The sequence below is a fragment of the Drosophila subobscura genome, chromosome E (assembly GCF_008121235.1).
Source record: "Drosophila subobscura isolate 14011-0131.10 chromosome E, UCBerk_Dsub_1.0, whole genome shotgun sequence".
NCBI lineage: Eukaryota > Metazoa > Arthropoda > Insecta > Diptera > Drosophilidae > Drosophila > Drosophila subobscura.
Genome location: NC_048531.1, coordinates 15,532,336 through 15,555,606, shown reverse-complemented (window position 1 = coordinate 15,555,606; position 23,271 = coordinate 15,532,336). Strand labels below are relative to the sequence as shown.

At 46.2% G+C, this 23,271-nt stretch overlaps 7 protein-coding genes and 2 non-coding genes across 10 annotated transcripts; 3 read left to right on the top strand and 6 right to left on the bottom strand.

Moving 5' to 3' along the window:
• Positions 1 to 1,419: 1,419 nt before the first annotated feature.
• Positions 1,420 to 2,780, bottom strand: LOC117889773 (putative gustatory receptor 59b). The gene is made up of 2 exons (XM_034794234.1): positions 1,657 to 2,780; positions 1,420 to 1,596 (listed from the first exon to the last, which is right to left on the bottom strand). The coding sequence occupies exons 1-2, from the start codon at positions 2,599 to 2,601 to the stop codon at positions 1,420 to 1,422; spliced, it is 1,122 nt and encodes a 373-aa protein (XP_034650125.1). The 5' UTR covers positions 2,602 to 2,780.
• Positions 2,781 to 2,803: 23 nt separating this feature from the next.
• Positions 2,804 to 4,269, bottom strand: LOC117890091 (putative gustatory receptor 59b). Its single transcript, XM_034794751.1, has 2 exons — positions 3,138 to 4,269; positions 2,804 to 3,073 (listed from the first exon to the last, which is right to left on the bottom strand). The coding sequence occupies exons 1-2, from the start codon at positions 4,068 to 4,070 to the stop codon at positions 2,918 to 2,920; spliced, it is 1,089 nt and encodes a 362-aa protein (XP_034650642.1). The 5' UTR covers positions 4,071 to 4,269; the 3' UTR covers positions 2,804 to 2,917.
• Positions 4,256 to 5,494, bottom strand: LOC117889771 (putative gustatory receptor 59b). Its single transcript, XM_034794233.1, has 2 exons — positions 4,489 to 5,494; positions 4,256 to 4,432 (listed from the first exon to the last, which is right to left on the bottom strand). The coding sequence occupies exons 1-2, from the start codon at positions 5,434 to 5,436 to the stop codon at positions 4,256 to 4,258; spliced, it is 1,125 nt and encodes a 374-aa protein (XP_034650124.1). The 5' UTR covers positions 5,437 to 5,494.
• An 891-nt stretch (positions 5,495 to 6,385) lies between these two features.
• Positions 6,386 to 8,706, top strand: LOC117890089 (protein arginine N-methyltransferase 7). Its single transcript, XM_034794748.1, has 3 exons — positions 6,386 to 8,116; positions 8,176 to 8,327; positions 8,383 to 8,706. Exons 1-3 carry the CDS (start codon positions 6,401 to 6,403, stop codon positions 8,639 to 8,641), a joined length of 2,127 nt encoding a protein of 708 aa, XP_034650639.1. The 5' UTR covers positions 6,386 to 6,400; the 3' UTR covers positions 8,642 to 8,706.
• Positions 8,669 to 10,367, bottom strand: LOC117890090 (tektin-B1). The gene is made up of 3 exons (XM_034794750.1): positions 9,962 to 10,367; positions 9,470 to 9,901; positions 8,669 to 9,411 (listed from the first exon to the last, which is right to left on the bottom strand). The coding sequence occupies exons 1-3, from the start codon at positions 10,171 to 10,173 to the stop codon at positions 8,754 to 8,756; spliced, it is 1,302 nt and encodes a 433-aa protein (XP_034650641.1). The 5' UTR covers positions 10,174 to 10,367; the 3' UTR covers positions 8,669 to 8,753.
• Positions 10,368 to 10,982: 615 nt separating this feature from the next.
• LOC117890092 (rRNA 2'-O-methyltransferase fibrillarin) lies at positions 10,983 to 12,719 on the top strand. Its single transcript, XM_034794752.1, has 3 exons — positions 10,983 to 11,128; positions 11,255 to 11,706; positions 11,974 to 12,719. Exons 1-3 carry the CDS (start codon positions 11,116 to 11,118, stop codon positions 12,553 to 12,555), a joined length of 1,047 nt encoding a protein of 348 aa, XP_034650643.1. The 5' UTR covers positions 10,983 to 11,115; the 3' UTR covers positions 12,556 to 12,719.
• A 116-nt stretch (positions 12,720 to 12,835) lies between these two features.
• Positions 12,836 to 12,917, bottom strand: Trnas-uga. Its single transcript has one exon. It is a non-coding gene; the product is annotated as a tRNA-Ser (tRNA).
• Positions 12,918 to 13,303: 386 nt separating this feature from the next.
• Trnas-uga lies at positions 13,304 to 13,385 on the top strand. The gene has a single exon. It is a non-coding gene; the product is annotated as a tRNA-Ser (tRNA).
• A 136-nt stretch (positions 13,386 to 13,521) lies between these two features.
• Positions 13,522 to 18,112, bottom strand: LOC117890889 (transmembrane protein 53). 2 transcript variants are annotated; one of them, XM_034795982.1, is made up of 5 exons: positions 17,976 to 18,112; positions 17,187 to 17,377; positions 16,861 to 17,054; positions 14,418 to 14,699; positions 13,522 to 14,333 (listed from the first exon to the last, which is right to left on the bottom strand). In XM_034795982.1, exons 2-5 carry the CDS (start codon positions 17,302 to 17,304, stop codon positions 13,743 to 13,745), a joined length of 1,185 nt encoding a protein of 394 aa, XP_034651873.1. In that variant the 5' UTR covers positions 17,305 to 17,377; positions 17,976 to 18,112; the 3' UTR covers positions 13,522 to 13,742. The 2 variants fall into 2 exon arrangements, with proteins under 2 accessions (XP_034651873.1, XP_034651874.1); XM_034795983.1 differs by lacking the exons at positions 16,861 to 17,054; positions 17,187 to 17,377; positions 17,976 to 18,112 and adding an exon at positions 15,729 to 15,821 and having other exon boundaries at positions 13,743 to 14,333.
• Positions 18,113 to 23,271: the final 5,159 nt, after the last annotated feature.

The following is a 23,271-nucleotide window of genomic DNA, read 5'->3' as shown; positions in this document are numbered from 1 at the left end:
AGCGGCGGAACACGCCCTCCTTCCTACCCATCCTCAGAGAACAGGAGCAGCAGCAGCAGCAGCAGCAGCAACAGCAGCAGAAGCCGCATCCGTTACGTGCATGTTTGTTGCCTCGTTTCGGGAAACAGAAACTGCGCTGGGCATAATAAATCTTGCCTCTTGTTATCCAGCATACATAATTGTGTTGACGTGTTGTCTCGATGCCAATTCAAATCATGTTAATATCTCAACCAAACAGATTGCATTAAGAAATTGCCACATTATGCACGGGTTCATCATTATATTTTGAACAGAAGGATAAGAAAGGATTGTGCTTTCACATCGACTTTAATCCATACCCACTCTAAGAATATTTCAACAAGAAAATATGTGTCTAAATGGTAGATGCTAAAATGATTAAAGTAAAATCAATTCCTAGCCCCCGTTCAGGTACAACTACGAGGTTCATTACAATCAGGTGTTAGATAGCTTAAATTCGTTAAAATACCTGCAAATACTTCTAGCTGATATCTTCATGTTTCTCAGTAACGGGCCACAAATTGATTTTAGACAGATTTCGATTTTATAGGTGAAAAATTTTTCGTGAATTCCAATTGCTAACAAAAAATTGATCCGCCCTAATATAAGCACATTTGACCAACCATACAATCGCTTAAGCTGTTTATTTGTATGTTTAAAATCAGATTTGTTTTATAAACCACTTGCACAAGGAAATTGCACAACTCGACCATAAATTGTATAGAGACAGAAGTGAAGCAGCAACAGCAGCAGAGGCAGCAGCGTTGTGCGAAACTTCGATACACGTTCCGTTGGGCGAAAGGAATTAGATTTGCATTCAGCGTTTTGTAAAAGCCAAATTTATTGCGAAAAATTATGTTTTTGATTTATTTTATTTCATTTTATTTACGAGTATGCCCCCGAAGCTCACCCTGGCAGTCACCTGCTGCCAGCTACAGCTACAGCTACAGCTCCAACGGCAGAGCTCAACTAAGTTGTGTATGGGTTGCCGCAGAGGAGAGAGGAGGGCCTCCGTGTTTATGACACAACTTTCATCACGTACGTGTACGTAGAGCAGATGTGCATACGCCAAAAAGTATGTGTGCAACGGCAGGACGTGATTTCGTTTTAAATTCATCTCTGAGTGCTGTCAAAGCAGAATTTATTTGCTGAACGCATCCATTTGGAAATTATCGAGCAGGAAATTATTGGCTCCTGCAGCGCTACACATTTTCCCATGGCTGTTGTTGCTTTTGTGGTTCAAAAATGTTCGCCTCAAGCGGTTCAAACGTGTGCGAAAAACAAGCCACTATCTTGGCCAAGTAAACCCAATGAAGAAGGTTGCCTGGGGTGAAACATTGTGCAAGAATTTCCTAATCAGCCGAATACTATTTTTAATTAAGTTTAACTCTGTTGTATCTCTTATTTGTTTTGTAAGTCTGGCTTGGCTGTCATCATCAGGTGGTACTGCAGAAGCATTATGGAGTGGCACAGGATAGCTCCCATCATGTTGAGCCACTGTTTTCGATTGGCTGGGAAGAGACCGCAAACCCTCAAGTTCAGATGCATGCTGTTTTGGTAGATCACATAAGAACTGAGCTGCAAATGGATATGGATCCTTAGAAGGTGGTCAGGTACAAAGAACTCATTTTGAAGTACCTCATTGGACATGACGCTGACCTCGCTAACGGTGTCCTTCGGCATACGCTGGTACTCACACATCAAATCGCATATATAATCGGTCATAAAGAAGTCCAGTGTGCGTATGCCATAGAAAGCACCAAAGTACTTGGCAAATAGAGGACCCGGGTCACTAAGCGTGTAGATAATGGCAGTGTAGCTGGTGATCACGGAGAATATAATGTAGTCGAAACGTGAGGCCAACATCTGGCGACCGTAGATCCTGTTTATCTTCTGCGCTGTCCGGCTGAGGCTGGCGTGAAGCGACCACAGACTGCGCAGCTCCTCGGTGTAGCCAGATGTGAGCGGCGACCGTGTGGAGATGAGCTCCTCCAGTTGCTGGTGCAGGAAATCATATCCACGAGCAACTTGCCAGAGCGACACAAAGTAGCAGTGGGTAGACGAAATCAAAATAAGGGAGCCATAGTAAGTTAGAATTAAGTCGAAAATTGCGGTCGTCGAGTAGTCTTCATTAAACAGAAGGACTTCCAGAATAGTGCACAGCAACAGATACAACGTAGTTAAGGTTTTTGTATAGAAAAGCCTCCGCAGCTTGAGGTTCACTTTGTTTTGTGTTCGGCCCATCTCGTGCTTCAATTGAACATTAAATTTGTGTAGCTCTAGCTGTATTCTGTCCCGATAGCCACGCAAGATCAAAGTGTGGACGATGACAGCATAATTTACCGCATAGAGGACGTAGGGAGTAATCCACATGCAACGCGGCAGCCAGGCATCCACCGACACAGAGTTGGCCAAGCGTAGAAAAGCCATTGGCTGCATTGCCACCGAGAAGATGTTGATGATCAGAGCGTAAGCTCTGGCTATCCGGGTTTGTATAAATCTATCGTCGATCCGTCTGTACGAAGTCAAGCCAAGTAGCAAGCCGAACCATTGGAAGATATCCAGCAGCAAAAGTCGCACCATTGTCCTGTGCCGAGTGAACTGCTCCGTTTGGGTCTGCCCGGGCAACTGAATTGCTGCAATTCGCTGCAGTGGTGTGCATTAATTATCTAAATTGTGATTATCTTGGAACCAGCCATTTAATCGCTAGAAGCAAACAGATAAAACACCTTATTGCTATACAAACGAAGTGAGTGTGGCCCTTAGAGCTAACAAAAATCGAAGAACAGCAACTTCCAATTGAGCTAAAAAATATTTTATAGAGTTTCCTCGACGTATTGGATAATTGTAAGCAAACTGTGAGAGCAATAATGTTACGAAATGCGTCATCTTCTGTCTATTAATTCCTCAGCACCAGGTGAAACTGCAGCAGCATTATATAGTAATACAAAATGCTGCTTATCGTGTCGAACCAAAGACTTCGATTCTCCTTATAGAGACCGCACGTCCAAAGCTGCAGCTTGGAGCTGCCCAAGTAGGTCACATATGAGTTGATCTGCAGCAAAAGAATTCTCCATAAATAGGTGCAAGCAATAAAAAAGTAAATTCAAATATCATACGTCCTGCGACCAGTAGCCCTCGCTCCAGGCATGCTTTGGTGAGCTCTGGTAGCGCATGGCCAAATCGCTCACATGGTCGACCAGGTACGAGTCCACGCAGCGGATCCAATACGTAAGGGAGCCAAACGCCACCCATAAAATATTCGTACCAGAGTGGAAGCTGAAGAACGTACCCCAGTAGGCATTGATGACGCCGAAAATGAAGTTATCGAAGCGAATTGCCACCATCTGGGGGCCATAGATCTTGTTGATCCTGATCGCTGTTCTGGTCAGTGCAGCATGAAGCGCCCAAATGCTTCTTAGTTCGACCAAATCAATGGGTGTCGATGCCAGAATATCGTCCAACCGTTGGTTCACATAGTCAAAGCCACGGGCAATGTGCCAGAGTGCCAAAAAGTAGCCCATGGGCACAATTTCCAGTATGTTGAGGGCATTGCTCAGAAATATAATTCTAGCTATTGTCCTCCAATTCATTTCCGCGCCAGTGTGAAAGTGGAAAACGCAAATCGTCAAGCACATGAAAGCCGCCGTGCAGAATTTCAGGTAGATCGGCACTCTGAGGGATCTTCTGAGTCGCCGCTTTCCATTGCGCTTTTCCTCGCGCAGTAGCTTGGTGAGCAGCGGCTGCACCTCCTTCAGTGCTCTGTCCCGAAAACCGCGCGACAATACCGTATAGGCTATGACCCCGTAAGCCACCAGATATCGCACTTGGAAGGTAATCAAAATAAGCTTCGGAAAGGTCTCTTTGCCCTGAAAACCATTCCGGGACTCCCAAAGCAGCCGTGGAGTCAGCACGAGGGTAGCGACATTCACAGCCAGTGCATACCATTTCGAGAAACATGTCTGCCCGAAGGTTGAGTCCACAAATCGATTCGAAGTTATGCCTATGGCCAGCGCATACCCGAAATATAATTGAATCAACGAATTCGACATGACCGGGTGCTGTGTTCGCCAGTGTCGAAGCTCAACTGAAGTCGGGTTGTCCCGTAGTTAGTCAAATAAAATTAAGTGCGCTGTCCGATGGCAGGCCTAGTGATGAGTTTCCATGGATGCGTATCTGGAACCATTTCGAATCAATTAATCAATATTTTGAACGATAGCACCGTGTATTAATATTATTATTTGTTTAGCTTTTCTGTTTTAGCTTTCATCATCAGATGGTACTGCAGAAGCATTATGGAGTTGCAGAGAATGGCTCCACTCATGCTAAGCCACTGTTTTCGATTGGCTGGGTACAGGCCGCAAACCTTTAAATTAAGCTTCATGCTGTTTTGGTAGATTACAAACGAATGGAGCTGCAAATGGAAATGGAAACTTAGAAGGTGGTTTCTGGATGAGTTTATTGAAGTACCTCATTGGACATGACGCTGACTTCGCTAACGGTGTCCCTCCGCATGCTCTGGTACTGAGTCACCAAATCACAGATATAGTCGGTCATAAAAAAGTCCATAATCCGTATCCAATAGACTAGACCTCCATAGCATTTTGTGAGGAAAGGCGCGGGTTCATTGCGCGTGTAAATCGAACCAATATAGCCATTAATTACAGTGAATATAATGTAGTCGAAACGTGAGGCCAACATCTGGCGACCGTAGATCCTGTTTATCTTCTGCGCTGTCCGGCTGAGGCTGGCGTGAAGCGACCACAGACTGCGCAGCTCCTCGGTGGACCCAGATGTGAGCGGCGACCGTGTGGAGATGAGCTCCTCCAGCTGCTGGTTCACGAAATCATATCCGCGAGCAACTTGCCAGAGCGACACAAAGTACAAGTGCGTGGTGGAAATCAGGATGTTGTATCCATTGTTAATTAGAACACAGCTGAGAATCATGTAAGCGGTGAAGCCGTCGGTGAACAGGAATGTTCCCAAGACATAACTCAGGCACAGATACGACATGGTAATGGTCTTTATGTAGAACAGCCTCCGAAGGCTTGAGTTCGTCCGCTTTCCGGCTCTGCCCATTTCGCGGCTCAATTTAACAATTAAATGGTGCAGCTCCATCAGTATGCTGTCCCGATGGCCACGCGAGGTCAGAGTTTGGACAATGACCACGTAGTTCACCGCATAAAGGACGTAAGGAGTGACCCACATAAATTTCGGCAGCCAGATATCCACGACAAAAAAGTTGGCAGCGCCTAACAGAGCCGGAGGCAGCATTACGACCGTGATGACATTGAGGATCAACGTGTACACTCGAGTTAGCCGGGTTTGCATAAATCTACCATCGACAAGCCTATAGGATGTCAAGCCAATCAGAACGGCGAACCATTGAAAGATGTCCAGCAGCAAAAGTCTCCCCATTGTCCGGTACCGAATGAACTGTTCTGTTCTATTTGAGCCGCCGCGTGCAACTGAATTGCTGCAGTTCCCGCAATTAGTAGGTGTAAAGTCAAATCAATTAGCTAATTCTAGTTTCAAAGATTTCCAGATTCCGATACACCCAAATATGAAGGTAGAACAAAATAAATAAGCAAGGGCAGTCAATCAAATCGATCAAAACAAACAGATTAACATTTTATGGACTTGTTTACCAAGCGAGGGTGAACCCTTTTACCCTTCCCGTAGGTATACATATGTGTGCTTAGTCAGGTAATTGACACCACCACCACCATTAGAAAGCTAAAATGAACACCTACCTGTTCTGCATATATACTCGCTGGAGGACGCATCCGAATATCATTCACAACAGGACGCCCGACAAGTCTACACAACGCCATGGACAGCTCTTCATCGTATTTGCCCGCAAATGCCGCTTGTCTAGTCCTGTTTGTTCTGGTCATTTCGATGCTGGATTACATGGTTAATTGTTGGTTTAAAGTCAATCGGAACACCGCCGCCATTGCGCCAATCGCCAAAAGTGGTAACAAAAACAGTGTCAACAGGTGTTTGGCAAGCAGTGCGCTTTTCGATAGAACACGTGACGACGAGACTCCGATTGCGCGAAATTGCGGCTTGCGGCACCTTCAACTGCGTCATCGTGTTAAACTGATGGCAGGCGTTAAACGACGACTCGACCAGGACTTTTAAGATAACTTAAGTACTTTAAGAGTAGTTTACACACAAATTAATATTAAGAAACTATCATATTCATAATAAAATTGCACAAATTCACATCAACACTTGTCCTTCCACGATACCGGCACCGACTATCGATTCATAGCATCGCGAAGAACTCGATATTCCGATATGAGCAGTGCTGCCACATCGCTTGATTTTTGTTAAAGGTGGCAGCGCTCAGAGAACAGCTGTTGCCGGTCGCGTATTAATGTTAAAAAATTTGTTAAAAACACATTTATTACCAATCCGCACTATGTCCTGCTTTGCCCACGTAATAAACCCCATAACGGGTGAGAACGGGTGGCAGGAGCGCGAGGACGACTACGATTACCATCAGGAAGTGGCCAATGCTGGCTTCGGCGACATGCTGCACGACTGGGAGAGGAATCAAAAGTATTTCGCGGCACTAAGGAAAACGATAAAGGGAATGCATGCGGCAGGCAGGGAAGTACATGTTCTGGACATTGGCACCGGCACGGGCATTCTCTCAATGATGGCCCTAAAAGCTGGAGCAGACACCGTCACGGCCTGCGAGGCCTTTCTGCCCATGGCCAATTGTGCTGCCAAGATTTTGTCCGACAATGGAGTCGGCGACAAGGTGCAACTGATTCGGAAACGCTCGACAGAAATCAAGATTGGTGCGGGCCTGGACATGCCGCAGCGTGCGAATCTCCTGGTGGCCGAGCTGCTGGACACGGAGCTGATTGGCGAGGGCGCCATCAGCATCTACAATCATGCCCATGCCGAGCTGCTCACCGACGACGCTCTATGCATACCGGCCCGTGCCAGGTGCTACGCTCAGGTGGCTCAGTCCCCGCTGGCCTCGCAATGGAACAGCCTCAAGATACTCCCAAATCTGGATGGGGAAGCCTTGCTCCAACCGCCCGAGCAGCTGAAGAACTGCAAGGGAGAGGCAGCTCTGCATGATGTGCAGCTCTCGCAGCTACCGCCCGGCACCTTCCGCCTGCTGACTGAACCGATGGAGATCTTTCAGTTCGATTTCCAGCGCAAAGAGAAGCGCGAGAAGCAGAGGGAGAAACTGCTGCAGCTGCAGACGACGCAGCCGGGTGCCGCGGAGCTGGTATTCTACTGGTGGGACATACAACTGGACGATCAGGGGGAAATCCTTCTCAGCTGTGCTCCGTACTGGGCCCATCCGCAGCTCAAAGAGCTGACTGCCAGCAAGGCAGACCGCCTACCTGTGGCCAATGTCGTTCCCTGGCGGGACCACTGGATGCAGGCCATCTATTACGTGCCGAAGCCACCCCAGCTGACCACGGCCGGTCAGGCCTTCTACTTGAGCTGCCACCACGACGAGTACTCGCTGTGGTTCGATGCGCTGCTGGAGGCGCCTGCCAAAACGGTGCGTCGGCATACCTGCTCCTGCGACCTGCACATGACCTACTCCCGCAGCAGAATCGGCCAGCTAAATCAGGCAGTACGCAACAAACGCTACCTGCGGTACCTGGAGAACACCATTGTGCCTGAGGAATCGAATGTGCTGGTCCTGGGCAATGGCTGCCTGCTAGGTCTGGCCAGCGCGGTCCTTGGTGCAGCATCGGTGCAGCTCCATGAGCCACATCGCTTCTCGCGCCGCCTGATCGACTCAATTGTGCAGCACAACGAGCTGAAGAATGTCAAATATGTGGAAAACGTAGAGCAACTGGAGGACACTGAATTGGTCGCACTGACGCATGTCTTTGCCGAACCCTACTTCCTCAATGCCATTCTGCCGTGGGATAACTTTTACTTTGGCACATTGCTGCTGAAACTAAAGGATAAACTGCCGGAGAATGTGGAGATTTCGCCATGCGAGGCGAGAGTCTTTGCGCTGCCCGTGGAGTTCTTGGATTTGCACAAGATTCGTGCGCCTGTGGGCAGCTGCGAGGGCTTCGATCTGCGCCTGTTTGACGAAATGGTGGAGGTGAGTAGAGGACTTAAGGAATCCCCCAAGACAAATTTGACATATTTTATTGCTTACAGAGATCCGCCGAGCAGGCAGTGTCCCTGGTGGAGGCGCAACCATTGTGGGAATATCCCTGTCGCGCCCTAGCCGAACCCCAGCAGATTCTCAGCGTTGACTTTGCCAACTTCAGTGCCGAGCACCAGCTCCAGGGCAGCATAGAACTGACGCAGTAAGTCGTCCCCATTCAAACTCTAGTTATTATAATCAATGCATTCTCTTTGCAGGTCGGGAGTGTGCAATGGAATTGCTCTTTGGGTGGACTGGCACTTGGATAAAACGAACAATGCCAAGTCCATTGTTAGCACCGGACCCAGCGAGGCTGTAGTGCCCGGCGAGTTTGTCAAGTGGGACATGTTTGTGCGCCAGGGCGTGCACTTTCCAAGGAAACCCGCCACCGATCTGTACAGCCGTGTGGCGTGGAGTGTAGACTTCAAGCCACTGCTGGGACAGCTGAGTTTTGGCTTCACCCAAGAAAAGCGATGAGCTGCGCAAGAAATTTCCATTTAATTCACATAAATTTGGACGTATAAACACAAAAACAAACTGGAAACACGTAGAAAAACTCTGAAAATGGCTTTGTTCGGTTGAGATCAAATTATGTCTTTGGAATCTCATCCTCCATGCGTGTGAGCACAATGTTCCTGTCAGTCTGAGCACTCGGATTGGCCATCTTCAAGCCGAACTCGCCACCCTTGAGACGCTGACGCAAGTCGAGAGCCCGTATATCAGTCATCAGGGAGTGTTGCTTATTCTCCAAATCCACATCGATCTTCTGGGCATGCTCCTCCATGAGGTTGTAGTTGGCCTTGCTCTCGTCTATCTTGCAAATCAGACGGCGCCGGATTTCGCGCAGCTTTTCCACCTCCACGCAGAGCATCTCGTGGGCCTGGTCCATGCACAGCTCCATGCCGGAGCGTTGGGCACGATTCTCCAGCCGAGTTTCGGCCAACTTCAGACCGTCGGACTTGTCGCGCAGCGCCTGCTCCAGCGTCTTAATCTCGCACACCGCCTGCTCCATTTCGTCCTTCATTTTCATCTTCTGCCACTCGAGCTCGTTGCGTGCGCGCTGCGTCTCGAAGATGCGCTTGCGAATGGTATGCTCGGCGCGCTCCTGCTGCGACTGCAGCATGTTGCGGGCCTTCTCGCGGCACACGAACAGAGCCTCGCGAATGGCATAGGTGTCGGCCAGCTCATTCTCCGCCAGCTGCTTCATGTTCTTCACATGCTCCAACCAGGTTTCGTAGGAACAAGAGCTGAAAGGAAACCAACCTAGGAGCTTCACAAATACGTAAAATTGGTGGATGGACTCACTTTTTTGGATTCCTGGTGGGATCCGGCTTGTACGATATGTTGGCGGCATTGCGGTCCAGGGCCAACTGCGAATTATCCAGCTCGACTGCCTCCAGCTTGTTGTCGATCTCCATGCCGATCTTGAAGCGCACCTCCTCCAGGCGCGTCAGCTTCTCCCATGCCTTCTGGCAGCGGTCGGCCAGCAGGCGTTGATTGTTCTCCAAAATTGCCAGCTCGTTCTTGATCTCTGTGTCGGCCTCATCGTAGGTCATCTCAGAGCCAAGACGGCCGTCGCGCATGGTCAGGCACTCGGCAATGACCGATATGGGACCGGTCAGTGTCTCAAGCTCGCGTTCGGTGGCATTCTTCTCCTCCTGCAGCATGTAAATCTCGCGCTCGATACGATCAAATGTCTTGGCTATGATGTCGCGCCAACGATTCAGCTCGGATATACTGAAAAGGAGAAATCGGTCAGCAGACAGGAACTAGACCAGAAAAGCTAAAACCACTCACCGATCTGTCAGCCCCTCATTGGTCTCGTAGTTGGCCCAATCCCCTTCGATCCTTGTCTCGTTCCGCAACGAACGCGATGCGTGGCGTATGGCGAAGGCGTCCGATCGTCGGGCATCCGCAACATTTCGTAACTGGCTAACGCGAGCATGCCAATCCGTCAGCGAGATATGCTGCAGCGGCTTCTCCATTGTGACCACCGAATGGAAGGCCATGATGATTTATTGGTTAAGAAATGTACAAAAATGCAAAACAAAATATTTATTTTTGTTTGTTTGAGTAAATTTTAGCTTTCAACTGGAACGTTCCACAACTTGGACTGACTTAAAGGAACGAGAATTTTCACATCGATTGAGCAGATTTTGAAGTTTGTTTGGTTCAGGAACACTAGATCTCCAAGGCGCTGGGTCATTGCCAAGGACTACTCGGACGGTGTTGACGACATTGACATAGTAACCACAGCTCTGTATATGCTGCCATCGGTGTTGAATGAGTATTACTATTATTAGTTAATTAGTTAATTAACACCTAAATATCAAAATCATAACGGAAGTAGTTTATTTACAATGTAAATTTAACATATATGTATGTAATCTTTTGTGCTCGATGTGGCAACATTGTTAAAAATGCGACCGTATTGCCAAAAGGGTGGCATTCCTACTCAACATTATTCTCTGTTCGATAGTTATAAGATTTGATATATGGCGGACTTTTATCGATTTTATTGTCCGTATTATTGTCCGCTTTCTTGTGAAAGAATGCTCTCTGAAGTGAATGAAAAACTCAAATACAAATTTGCAAAATATAAGGTTATAAGGTATGCAATCCAATAAAAAGGAGTATTTATAATTAGCAAAATTGATTCTTCAATCGGATTAAATTATTGTTTCACTGTTAAAAGTCTTTGCAAGCAAGTTATATCAAATAGAACATCAAAATCGAGGAATATGATTTAAGACTACGGTATATTTATGGTATATTTTAATTTCAGAAGGTATATTTTGGTATATTTTTTATGGTATATTTCGCGGTCACACTGGCGAGCACACGTGTTTTCTTTCTTGTGTTGGTACAGCGTTTTGCTGGCCGCGTGTTCTTCCGAAGATTCAATTTTTTCGGTCAAGTTGTATTAAAAAGTAAAACTACAGCAGTTCAATATGGGAAAACCAGGTGAGGATTGCGAATAATGCCATTAGCCAATGAAGGCATTCTTTGAAACTGAGAAAAATCATAGAACTTAACCTCCTAAAGAGTGTGCATCTTGATGAAATGAGTTTTACTTGTGTTTTTGTGCAGGTTTTAGTCCACGCGGTGGCGGTGAAGGCCGTGGAGGTGGCGGAGGCTTCCGAGGACGCGGCGGTGGTGGCGGCGAGGGACGTGGAGGTGGCGGAGGATTCCGTGGCCGTGGAGGCGGTGGCGGCGACCGCGGTGGCGGCGGTTTCGGTGGACGTGGTGGTGGCGGTGGACGCGGAGGCTTTGGTGGACGCGGCGGTGGTGATCGCGGTGGCGGCCGTGGTCGTGGAGGCTTTGGCGGACGCGGCGGTGGCGATCGTGGTCGCGGTGGCGGTGGACGCGGAGGCGGTGGTCGTGGCGGCGGAGCCGGTGGCTTCAAGGGTGGCAAAACAGTCACAATCGAGCCACATCGTCACGAAGGAGTCTTCATTGCACGCGGCAAGGAGGATGCTCTAGTCACCCGCAACTTTGTACCTGGATCTGAAGTCTACGGAGAGAAGCGCATTTCTGTCGAGGTTTGTTTTGACAACACAATTCCTCCACTCCCTTATTGCAGCTGATGATGATGTTGTGCAGGGGTACAGAACATGGCATTATGTGGCCATGAGCGTCCATTGCGTTCACCGGGAGCTGTGTGCACTTCAGGTGCACGTGAAGCAGCTTCAGGTGCGCTTTGGTTGCTTAGAACAATGCACAACTGAGGCAAAATCTCTCAGCATCCTCAGTTTATAAATATCCATCTATGTGCAGCATTTCACACAAGTTTCTTGCTTCCTTCACAGACCAATGGCGAGAAGATCGAGTACCGTGTGTGGAATCCCTTCCGCTCCAAGTTGGCTGCTGCCGTGCTGGGTGGCGTGGAGAAAATTCACATGCCTCCCGGCTCGAAGGTCCTATACCTGGGCGCTGCCTCTGGCACCACAGTTTCCCATGTATCTGACATAGTGGGACCGGAGGGTCTCGTCTATGCCGTGGAGTTCTCACATCGCTCGGGTCGCGATCTGATCAATGTGGCCAAGAAACGCACCAATATCATACCCATCATCGAAGACGCTCGCCATCCCCACAAATACCGCATGCTGGTGGGCATGGTCGACACCATATTCGCCGACGTTGCCCAGCCCGATCAGGGCCGTATTGTGGCCCTGAACGCACAGCACTTCCTTAAGAACGGAGGACACTTTGTCATCTCAATTAAGGCATCCTGCATTGACTCAACGGCGCAACCCGAAGCGGTGTTTGCCGCCGAGGTCAAGAAGATGCAGGCGGACAAACTGAAGCCACAGGAACAGCTCACGCTGGAGCCATACGAACGTGATCACGCTGTCGTCGTGGGCGTCTACCGACCACCGGGCAAGCAGTGAACAGTGTTCAGGGGCGAATGTGGATAGTTTTAGGTTATAACTTCTTTTAATACAGACGTTTTGTATTAAGGTTCTTCTTATTAAATATAAACCATAGTTGTAAAGATAAATCAAAATGCAAACTATTTTTGTAGCAGACGTACAAATACATAACACACTACAAGCCAACAAACCCGAACTCATTCCGAAGCTACTGAATGATTTGATTGAGGTCGTTTAATAAAAGAAAGTGAAATTACAAAATATAGATAAAGTGGTGTCAAAAAAATCAAATAATTAACGCTGCGGACAGGATTCGAACCTGTGCGGGTAGAACCCAATGGATTTCAAGTCCATCTCCTTAACCACTCGGACACCGCAGCTGATATATAATGGCGTGCCAGAATCGCTTGTTGACCTTGGGTGCACTAATACGCTACCTGTGGGATGTTCTTGCAGATTTTTTAGCCAGAGCTTGCCACATACTCAGAAGTGGATCAAAAAGATTACTTTTATTAAAATACATCAAATGTAATCAAAATATATAATATTTAAGTAGGGCTTAATTCAGGGTTACATCAAAAACTACTTGTGTGTCAGCCCTGGTACGAGCCAGATCACTGCGTCTAACTAGAACCGCATCCAGAACTAGTTCACGGTAGTTTAGAAATTCTCCGCCGTTCTTAGTTGGCGGTTTTGCCAAACTTTCCTCACAGGAGGCGCTTTTGGGTGCCTTCCAAGTGGTGCATTTGACACCAGCATAAAGTGTGCTGCGGTGTCCGAGTGGTTAAGGAGATGGACTTGAAATCCATTGGGTTCTACCCGCACAGGTTCGAATCCTGTCCGCAGCGTAAGATATTAATCCTTTTTTATCTGTTTTTTCTATTGCTTGCATATGTATTTTTATCTGTTAATTTACTTTATTTAGCCGTTTGCGGCGATCTCAAAGGATAACAATACAGAGAATAAATTTTCAGTTTCGTTTCGTTACAATACGATATCCATCTCTTAGACTACATTATCCGTTTTCGTTACGGTTTTTGATAGCATTGCGGCTCGCAGCCAAATATATTTTTAAAGATCGGGATTCAGGACAATTTTTTTGTTTGTTAAAAGTTAAATCTTAGAAACTAAAGTAAAATCATAATCGCATTGATTGTTGAATATCTCTTTAAATGTATATCACCGATTCGTCAGCCTTCAGAGGCTTACAACTTGGCGCGCTTGGGGACGCCAATGGCCTCGAGTACGCCACAGACCTCCAGGTGGTTGAACAAAGTCTGCAGATACTCATCCCTATGCTTCATGAAGTGGGCTGCGTGCTGGGAGCGTTCCCAGCACTTGAAAGTGACCTTCACGTTGGCCCTCTCCCAATTCTCGCGGACAGCTTGATTCGACGAGGGTGGGCCGATCGGATCGTTGTCAGAGACGAAGAACAGCGCCGGGGCCTTGAGCAGGGTGGAGTGGAACATTTGGCTGGAGCGCATATAATGAATGGTGGCCTGGTTGTGGAATGTCTTCATATGGTAAAGGGTGTAGTTCCTCAGGGCGGTCTGCATGCGTTCGTTCTTGGGGAAGATGGACTTGGGCACGCCTACTGGAATCTCGGTAATGTCCGCAGCACTGTCCCAAATCTGGCAAACGAAGCGCTCCAGTATACTGCCATAACGATCCATATCACGAGACATCTGCAACATTATCTCGCCCAACTGATACGCTCCAACGGAGAAGCCATGCATGACGATCGGTCCATACGATTCGTTGTTCTCAAGAAACTTCAGAGTCTCGGCGGCCACCACCTAAAATAGGTAATGATTGAGCAGCTAATTGTGATTGTTGGCACAGGTGGCAATTGACATTGGCATGGCCATAGAATTCCTTACCTGGGTTCCCTTAACGGGCCAGAGCAGCTGCCAGGGCGTAATATGCACCACCATCACATCGAAGCCCATTTCCGTATAGATCTGGGCGTATTTCTTCAGATGTTTCTGCTTAGCCATCAGCCAGGCCATCATCAGGACCAGAGGATTGCCAGTCGGGTTCTTAAACTCCAGCGTCTTAGGATCCACATCTACATTCGCCTTGTTGCTAGTGTAAAGAGTCATGTTTTTGGTAATATCTTGCGACGATATATACCGACGATTCTTCAACGGTGCCATGGCGCTCTAAAAAAAACACGGAATAAATAGTGAATTAGTCGGATACATTTTTTCAGTCGCATGGAATTCTGAATGGAAAATTTTCGGATTAGTCACAGAATAAATACCGATATGTCTGTTGAGCTTCTGTGCATGGTACTTTATGATCTCTTTGAATGCACGCAGGTCTAGACTCTATCGATAGTGGGTGTTATGTTATGGGGTAATCTATTTAGTTTGGATAGGTCCAGTTGTGGGTTCAAGTAAGGTCCGATTAGATAGGAAATATAAGTTTCAAGTGGACAGTATGGCCTGATCGGTTCGAGTCTCAGCGAGAGATTAAAATTGTAGTTGGATTGGGCAATATATCCATGCAAATTTCGGGAACACTTGATAATGCTTTGCTTTTTCCGCTGCTAGCAAGGCTGACCTTGATTTTGCCACTGTACACGTGATGATAAGGGCTAGTTCTTGATAAATCGCAGGTGTTGACTTGTATTTATAGAAATTTTAGCGGTTACTGGGGAGGGGAAAGATTAGATGTCATATAGCTAAAGGACAGAAAGACTTCAACACTGACTGATTCACTTGAATACAATTATTAATATCCAATAATGGGATTTTTGTAATTTACGATGCGCCCGATAATTATCTTTCCATTCACCGTGTCATATCAGTATTAACGATTATTACCGAGTTTTATTATCAGGAGCTGCTGGAGCGTTGTCAAGCGTCAATTATCCGCTAATGCTGAATTCTAAATGAACGGGGGAGCAGCGGGTTTGCCTAAGTTTTCGACTCAGGGTTCTTTTTCTTCTGTGGCTAAGACCTTAAAACCAACTGATAGCACCTGTATTCGCAGATAGCCAGGCAAACCCAACGATAAGGAGTTGCATTTTTAGATTAATGAAACGAACCAACAAAGAAGAGTATCAAATAATTTATACAGCAATCGGCCAGAGAATTGGAGCGCAGAGAGGTGGACAGAACGAGCGAGGTACTTTCACTTTAGTTTGACATTTTGAACTTGAACTTTTGGTTCACGGCCCCACTCACACGTTTCAGACGTCGATAGACCTTAAGTAATACGACCACCAATACGACCAGCAAAGTAATTCCAATTAGGAAATCCATTATGGAACCAAAGATGACCAGGGCAGCAGGTGCAACGACGGACTAAATGGTACGATATATCTAGTGGGACGATCGTGGCATAGCTTTGTGGCATTCAGCTGAGCTTACTTCCAATGGAAAATAGTTATTCGTGCTTGTGTGTGAGGGAGAGTCCGTGTGTACATCTGTATGTATTTCTTTATGTATAATAGGGATCAGAATAGTATGTGGCGTCGGCTTGAATTACATTGCGGCACTGGAAAGGGTAATGTAGAGTGGCTCGAATAGGAAATACCCAAGCGAGAAATAGAACATATAAATTGCTCTCAGATCTTTTCATTGGAGCCTCCGCACAAATTAGTCTATTCTTTAAGACTTCTTCTAGTATTGATGTGCATATGTATGTTGAACCCAATATACCCCTGCGTGCATGGAGTGACAGGTACAATCAGCGTGTGGCTTGGAACTCATGAGAGTGCCATACGTTTTGGGGGGCTCTGGGCGAAAGCTTGGCATTGAGCGCCATTATGATGTGTGTATATCATGGAAAAAGCTGCCACTGCTGTTGCTGGCCCCAATTGAGCGTGTTTGATCGAAGCTTGCCCGGCGAGGGTGGTTCCAAGAGTATTGCCAAGGATATGGCATCCAGCAGACCATTTCGTCTCGGAGCTAGCAATCAAAATACTCCAATGCCAATAATTTTCTGGCTACCTCAAGCGTTAAATGGGTCTCCCCACAAATTGCAGGCAATTAAAAAACCAATAAAATATATTTCTAAAAAAATATATAGCGCCTAATCGGTATAACAAATCAGAAAAAGAGAGACATAGAAAGAGAGAGAGAGAGCAGTCATATGCCGGGTGCAAAGTACAGAGTAAATCATTTCAAGCATGCAAATTCAAAAAGGAAAAGAAGAGAACACAAGCGAACTGAAAGAACCCACACCCAATTAGAAGATAGAAGAACGTTAATAGGAAAGCGGAGTGAGGGCCCATTACAGGTTACAGGTTAAGGTTCAATTAAAAGCCAACAAGATGCAACAATAAATAATGGAATATGTAGTGGTAATGCTTACATGTGCCACCTGCGGCCCGCCGGTGCTCAAGCTCGAGAAATTGCGACATAGCGGCCTTTGGATCTCCCGGTACTCGGCCATTGGACGCAGCAGGCCCTTGCTGCCGGTGGATACGGCGCCCCCGCACCCACTGAAGAAATTATCTGCGTAGACATTCTCGTACGGGATAGCGCCAGCGCTGCGGCTATTTTGTGCTGTGCATGAGGCGAATGGCGGATCGGGATGGGTACAGAGACAAATAAATATGTGTAGGTATAAATAAACGTGAGTTGAATGGTTTCATTTTCAGATAGAGCAGCGCAATTCTACTACATTTAAACATTTACCACCAAAGGACAGGCCCACGGCTAGTGTTGCGGCTGTCCGGCCGGCAGCGAACGGTAGACTTATCGATTTTTTCGCTGCAGTTGCGTAAAATGCAGTGCGAAAGAAGTGCGCAGCCATGGCCGTAGATTGAGAGGGGGATCAGATCAGATCGGCGTGTGGACGACTTGCACAAGAAGCTGTTGGACAGAAACTGTAAAAACAGGCACGTTCAGATTTGCATTATAATTCGTTTATGATGTGTATGTGTAGTCAGAATACCCTTGCGGAAGGTATTCTAATTTTGTAATGCACTAGGAAAGACAGAATTATCCCTGCGTACATTTTGCACATCTATAGTCTTACGTTCGCAACGAGGCAGCTCAAGTATTAGAACACAAACAGAACCAATCACTAATTTCAATTTTCAAGCCAGTTCAATTAACTCTTACTGATCGCCAACACGGTAAGGGTATACTCGTATCGGCCTGCTAAATATTTTCGTTCATGCATTTTCGTATTCATGTTTGAGAGACACAGACAACAACCGACACCCACACAGACACAGGCACAGGCTAATGCACACGAAACGAACTTTGTACCCTGTGTATTTGCGGCTGCTGGCTGCAGACGGGTTTTAATTCGTAAATTGATAAAAATTTCGTTTGTGCCCAACGACACGACAAAGAGATTCTTGAACGTGCCTCTCGAGAACATTTTTATGTGCGTGTGCATGCTTTGAAATTGTATGTATTTACTTGTTTAAAAGTATAATAGTTTAAAGACAGAATCGATCGCGGTGATAAACTTACGACTGCAGACGAGCTTTCCGTGTTTACGTTGGTGATTTGATTCAAAAATTAATTTGTTTTTCTTTTTTTTGTGTTTGGATGGACGATGAACGATGAATCCACATTGATGATGTTTCTGTCGATATTTTCTTGAAAAGAGTGTGTTCGGTGCATGAAGTAACTATATAAGGAGGTCCGGTCGCGTGGCGTTCGGGTGTGTTCGGTCACTAAATGTTCATGTTGAAGCGAAAGGTTAGGACGAATTTTTTAGTTTTGTTTTTTATCCATATTAACCGCATATGCTTGCGCGCAGAAAATGATTTTACGATTTTTGCAGCAATGAAATTTGAATATTTTTAAAAATAAGAGCCTATTAAAAAATTAAATAAACAACAAAAATAACGACTAGCTCCAAAATCAAATTTAAATAAATAGCTTATACTCCTTTTCTTGTTTCGTTTCGCTCACACTTACTGCGCAGAACCCTTTCACTCGCACTCACCAACAGCATAAATAAGTGACAAACGGGCCCGACGGTACCTCCCTATATAGTTACTTCATGGTTCGGTGTTATCTGGCGATATTTGTTGATGAGTGTTACTATCGATGGTTGTGGTTGATGAGGGCATGCAAGGTGTTGCATTGGAATTGTTCTTATAACTTGAGCAAAAAGAGTTTAACAAATTGTATAGTAGTGAAATGTCATTTAATGGATTAATTTGTAGGTGTAGGTGGAAAGGCTACGGAAGGCTGCCCCAGAAAGTAGGAACAGCAAAAGATTGCTCCTCAAGGTGACTTCCGAGATTTCTATATATTTTCTATGGTCAAATATTAATATATGTACATAAGCATTTTATTTTATATATTGTTGTTCTCATTAGTTTTTCAAATACCCTTCGCAGAGGAAAAGAGCTTTCAAAACTCCCTTAACAAACCAAGGGAGCTTTCATGCTGAGAAATTTGTATCAAAAACTAAGGTGTCGACAACAGGTAAATGCGTCACAAAAAATTCCAGCGAAGTTCATACACCCGTCTGGCAGCCTCATGGCACAAGATGGTCACACTATGCGCGCTAAATTCAAATGGAGCTCGAAATTCAAATCTATCAAAACAAGTAGTTTTGTTTAAGATGTTTTAACGTGGATTGACGGACACGAAATATGCCAATTAACTTATCTGCCGACAAATACTATCTGATTGACATATATATTTCTGATTAAGTTCACGGCGCCATCTATCACACAATTTCAATTTGCTGCATGGCATTCGTTTTATGCGCCGCAGTAAAGTTGGTCATGCAAAGGGACAAATGGGTCAGGTTACTTTAAGATGTTCACTTTTAGTGTATGCAGTTTACAGTAATGTACAATGTAATCTCCCCCAACACAGACATGGGGATCACAAACTCACTGATCCAAGCTGGCAAATCAATTACTGCAATCACTTAATCCCCAGTTTAGGCGTATCTCTGGCCATAACTGAATGCCGTGCACATTTTATAGCTTCGAACTCGGCCAGCAGAATGCTAGGGAAGGCGAAACGGAAGCGGGAACATGGCGCAAAACACTTGATAAGCGGAATTTGAATAAAGCTTTTTCTATTTGTTTCAAGCACGAGATATGAACAAGGGCAGTGCTATACATATATACACACAAACAAAGAAATATATGTATAAATGTATGCAGAGTAGTCGTCTGACAAGAAACCGAGTGTATTTGAGTCTCGGCAACACAATTTGCATACGAGCTTCAGCCCCTGGCATGGTGTAGATTCCACTGTAAGCCGATACCATTACCCGGACACGTGCACTGGAATTTCGACCAAAAACCCCTAAACTGAGCTTCTTTCCAAGAGAGCTTGAGATAATGAAATAAACCCATTAAGAAGCCATTTGGGAGGAGTTATTTATGCGAAATCAGAGAGATCTTATCAGAGAAGCGTAATAAAAGGCGCTTTAAATTCCCAGTGCTATCAGTAAGAACAGTTACCATTTCGCGGGACTCCCAGACACCATCGGCAGCCGCGAATTATGTCGCTGAAATCTCAGCGGCCGAGTCGGCGGAGTGAGAAATGCGTGATTATCGGGCGACTCAATGTGAGTCGACAGTTTTGCCTTTGTTTGTTTTAAGGTTAGGAGGAAGCGGTCCCAAATGATGAAATTGCTCCACCCGGTGGGGCTGGTGCCTTACGTCAGCGGAGAGGGGGCAGCCGGGCAGCCGGGCGGGCAGGCAGGTATTCAATTCATTCGACTCCGTTCGCAGAAAATCAGCAATATCATTTTGTGACTCGTTTTTGCACCGACCCGAACATCAGTCGCCTCCAACAAGCCAGCCACTCACACTCGCACACACACAGACACACACAATCGTACCGTAAATAAAGACGAAGCAGGCCAGAGCACATGGTTATCACGTGAACGTTGTGCCGAGTGGCCGACTGGGTGCCGTCGTGTGCGGGAAACGTGATCAAAGATCAAGAGAGCGAGAGCCCCAGAGCGCCAGAGAAGCTCTGTAGGAGAGAAGAACGAACACCCAACTGTGTGTGTGTGTGTGTGTGTGTGTTGGATTGGGGCCTGCCTGGCTGCCTGTGTGTGTGTGTGTGCAAAAAGTCAAGCTGCAAAATGGCAACAAAAATTAACACAGTGCGGCGCCTCGCCTCTCTCTCTCTCTCTCTCTCTCTCTCCATATGACTCCCCTCTTACTCACTCTCTCCCAACGATTTCTGCTCTCTCCCTCTCTTTTGGCACTTGTGGTTGGGGCCTGCGGAGGTTATCGCGTTAATCATTTCGCACTGTTAACGCAAATACCCAATGCTGTTTGTTGTTTTTCCATAAAATGATATTTATATTCACCTCGTCGTCTGCTTGCCCGCACCACTCCTCCATCAAACTAAATATAATATGATAATGAATAGTTAATTACCATTTCACAACGAACTTCATTCTGCTTCAGGCATTTTCTGGCCAGTCATGGAAAGATACCTGTGTACATATTTACATACATACATTTGTACATTCATTTGTACATAGTGCGAATATGGTCTTTGGATCTTCCTAGAACACTCTCCGTTGTAGGGCCCAATGATGTCACAGCTTGGGTATGATAAATCAACACCCCTCTGCAATGATAAGACCCACACAATCCCCTATCCCATTTATTTTTGATGATATACCAAATCTTTCGTTAGATAAGATTCTGCAGTCGCAGTGCGACCCGCGCACGCAGATTTGCCGAGTGACTCAAGGCAATCTTTTTCGGCACGGGATGCGGGTGCAGGTCTTGGGATAACCTCCGGCGGAAATGGCTCTTCATGTGCGGCGATGATCACACGTTGTCCAAATTGCTACGTTCTATTCTTGGTGCGAGTAGCTGCAATTAAAACAAAATAATTATACGCGGAAAATATGTAATTTTCATTGCGCATCTTCCTCTTTGAATGTTTGCCAAGTGTCTGACCCAGAGACACATACCATATCATCGGCGGGGGTGTTAATCAAGTGCCACGCCCACGCCTAGAGCCCCCTTTGGACACACCCACAAAGAGTTTGATAAAGTTTCCAGTGCTGATGCCATGATAATTGCCATTCGATCGGTCCACAATGCGGACAATTGGAGCTGATTGGACGCAATTCAATTACGCGCCCAGATGGTATCTCAAATATGCCTTAGAAATTCACACAATTCCGCGCTGTAATGAGACGTTTGCCCAAACGCTTAGACGGCACACACATAAATTCCCATATGTATATTTTCTAATTTGAATGCCCAACACTCAGCGGAGAGCAAGCGAACTGCGGATACTCTTTTCAATTGGCTTTTATTGGCTGAACAGATGCGAATCAAGTGGTCAATCAGCAAACAATAGCATGCGGGATTGTTGGATAACCAGCAGGGCTGTCCTTTTTTTGGGGGTGCACGCTGCATTCCCACATAGATATACCCCTCCACATAGGGTGCTAAAAATGCAAATCTTAGACAAACATTTGCCGAGCGAATTAAAAGGTTGTTGGCGCCAGCACGCCTCAAACAATGTCCGTTCGCGGGGACATCATGATTAACACTGGAAAAAAACCTCAGGCCAAAGGAGCCGAAATTCATGCTGCCGACCCATAAACAGGTGACAGCTACACCCTTGCACGGAGCACAATTAGACCCGTTTAGAGCATTTCTGTTTGGTTACACCTGGCGTATACGTAACGACACGCAAGTAACTCTCAGCCAAATGATGGACAGCTCGATATTTGTTTGACTTATAAGAAAGGGAATGATGCATTTTAATTAGACTAAAACTGCGCTTGAGACGGAGAAGGGTGCGCCCATATGGCAGCAGGCCAGACCCATTCCCCCATGCCCTTCCTTCCCAATTCCCTCCTGCTGCAGTGCGGACTGACGTCAAGCGGACTGGCGGGAGATCGTTCGTCCGTTTACCATTTGTCAGATGATAAGCAATGTTAGTGTAACAGATTCGCACTCATTCCGATTCGCAATCACAGCCATCCATCAGGGGCTGGGCGTGTCGGTGCGTCTGATTAGATTGCCATCGCCAGGAATACTCTACACAATTTATTCTCTCTAAATTTAGTCCACTCATAAATCCATAAGTATCTCGAATCATTCATTTATAGAAAAATATGTCTCATAGTCTGCAAAATACTCTAAAATTAGGCGGATCATAAATCCAAAAGTCGATCGAATCATTCATTTATGGCAAAGTTATGTCTCATTTGTGGTGATGGTTAATTCTTTAGCTGAAGATCCGGCATGATAAGCAAGTTATGGATTGGATTGGATTAAATTGTGCCACGGGACTGGGACTGGACTAATCATCGAGTGGGGGGCCGGGTTCGATAAGAGACGTCTCGAGATTTGGCAGAACTCATTATTTACGGAACGGACGATGGATCGCCGTACGAACGTGCCTCCAAACGTGTGTGCCATGTGCCAAAATTGATTTGGTATTGAAATCGAAGACGAATTCGGAACGGCAATCGTGAATCGGATGGAGGCCTTATCAAGCTCCTGCTGTCGTCAGTGCCCCCTGACAGAGCCCCACTTCTGACTCCCCCTGACTCTCCTCAATGTGTTTGTCGGAATCAGAATGAATTTGCAGAGTCCCGAGGGACCTACACGGGTGTCAGTGGGAAGGCGGCGGGCGCTCCTCGGCTTATTTACTTAGCCGCGAATCAAAGTCTGAAATGTGTTCCTCCCCAAAAAAACTGATAAGGCATAAATAATTTGTTTAAAACATTTCATTTTCAGCAATTATAATTGATAACCAGCGGCACAGAGAGCGAGAGAGAGAACGACAAAAGAGAAGA

Excerpts from the sequence above, each read along its gene's own strand:
- LOC117889773 (XM_034794234.1), bottom strand. The coding sequence starts at position 2,601 with ATGGTGCGACTTTTGCTGCTGGATATCTTCCAATGGTTCGGCTTGCTA. Across the intron at positions 1,597-1,656 it reads TCAGCGTCATGTCCAATGAG|CTCAGTTCTTATGTGATCTA; the intron begins GTACTTCAAAAT and ends ATCCATTTGCAG.
- LOC117890091 (XM_034794751.1), bottom strand. The coding sequence starts at position 4,070 with ATGTCGAATTCGTTGATTCAATTATATTTCGGGTATGCGCTGGCCATA. Across the intron at positions 3,074-3,137 it reads AGGGCTACTGGTCGCAGGAC|ATCAACTCATATGTGACCTA; the intron begins GTATGATATTTG and ends CTTTTGCTGCAG.
- LOC117889771 (XM_034794233.1), bottom strand. The coding sequence starts at position 5,436 with ATGGGGAGACTTTTGCTGCTGGACATCTTTCAATGGTTCGCCGTTCTG. Across the intron at positions 4,433-4,488 it reads TCAGCGTCATGTCCAATGAG|CTCCATTCGTTTGTAATCTA; the intron begins GTACTTCAATAA and ends TTCCATTTGCAG.
- LOC117890089 (XM_034794748.1), top strand. The coding sequence starts at position 6,401 with ATGTTAAAAAATTTGTTAAAAACACATTTATTACCAATCCGCACTATG. Across the intron at positions 8,117-8,175 it reads TGTTTGACGAAATGGTGGAG|AGATCCGCCGAGCAGGCAGT; the intron begins GTGAGTAGAGGA and ends TATTGCTTACAG. Across the intron at positions 8,328-8,382 it reads GGCAGCATAGAACTGACGCA|GTCGGGAGTGTGCAATGGAA; the intron begins GTAAGTCGTCCC and ends TTCTCTTTGCAG.
- LOC117890090 (XM_034794750.1), bottom strand. The coding sequence starts at position 10,173 with ATGGCCTTCCATTCGGTGGTCACAATGGAGAAGCCGCTGCAGCATATC. Across the intron at positions 9,902-9,961 it reads AATGAGGGGCTGACAGATCG|TATATCCGAGCTGAATCGTT; the intron begins GTGAGTGGTTTT and ends TCTCCTTTTCAG. Across the intron at positions 9,412-9,469 it reads CCCACCAGGAATCCAAAAAA|CTCTTGTTCCTACGAAACCT; the intron begins GTGAGTCCATCC and ends GTTTCCTTTCAG.
- LOC117890092 (XM_034794752.1), top strand. Across the intron at positions 11,707-11,973 it reads AGAAGCGCATTTCTGTCGAG|ACCAATGGCGAGAAGATCGA; the intron begins GTTTGTTTTGAC and ends CTTCCTTCACAG.
- LOC117890889 (XM_034795982.1), bottom strand. The coding sequence starts at position 17,304 with ATGGCTGCGCACTTCTTTCGCACTGCATTTTACGCAACTGCAGCGAAA. Across the intron at positions 14,700-16,860 it reads GCGGGCCGCAGGTGGCACAT|AGCGCCATGGCACCGTTGAA; the intron begins GTAAGCATTACC and ends TGTTTTTTTTAG. Across the intron at positions 14,334-14,417 it reads GGCCCGTTAAGGGAACCCAG|GTGGTGGCCGCCGAGACTCT; the intron begins GTAAGGAATTCT and ends TACCTATTTTAG.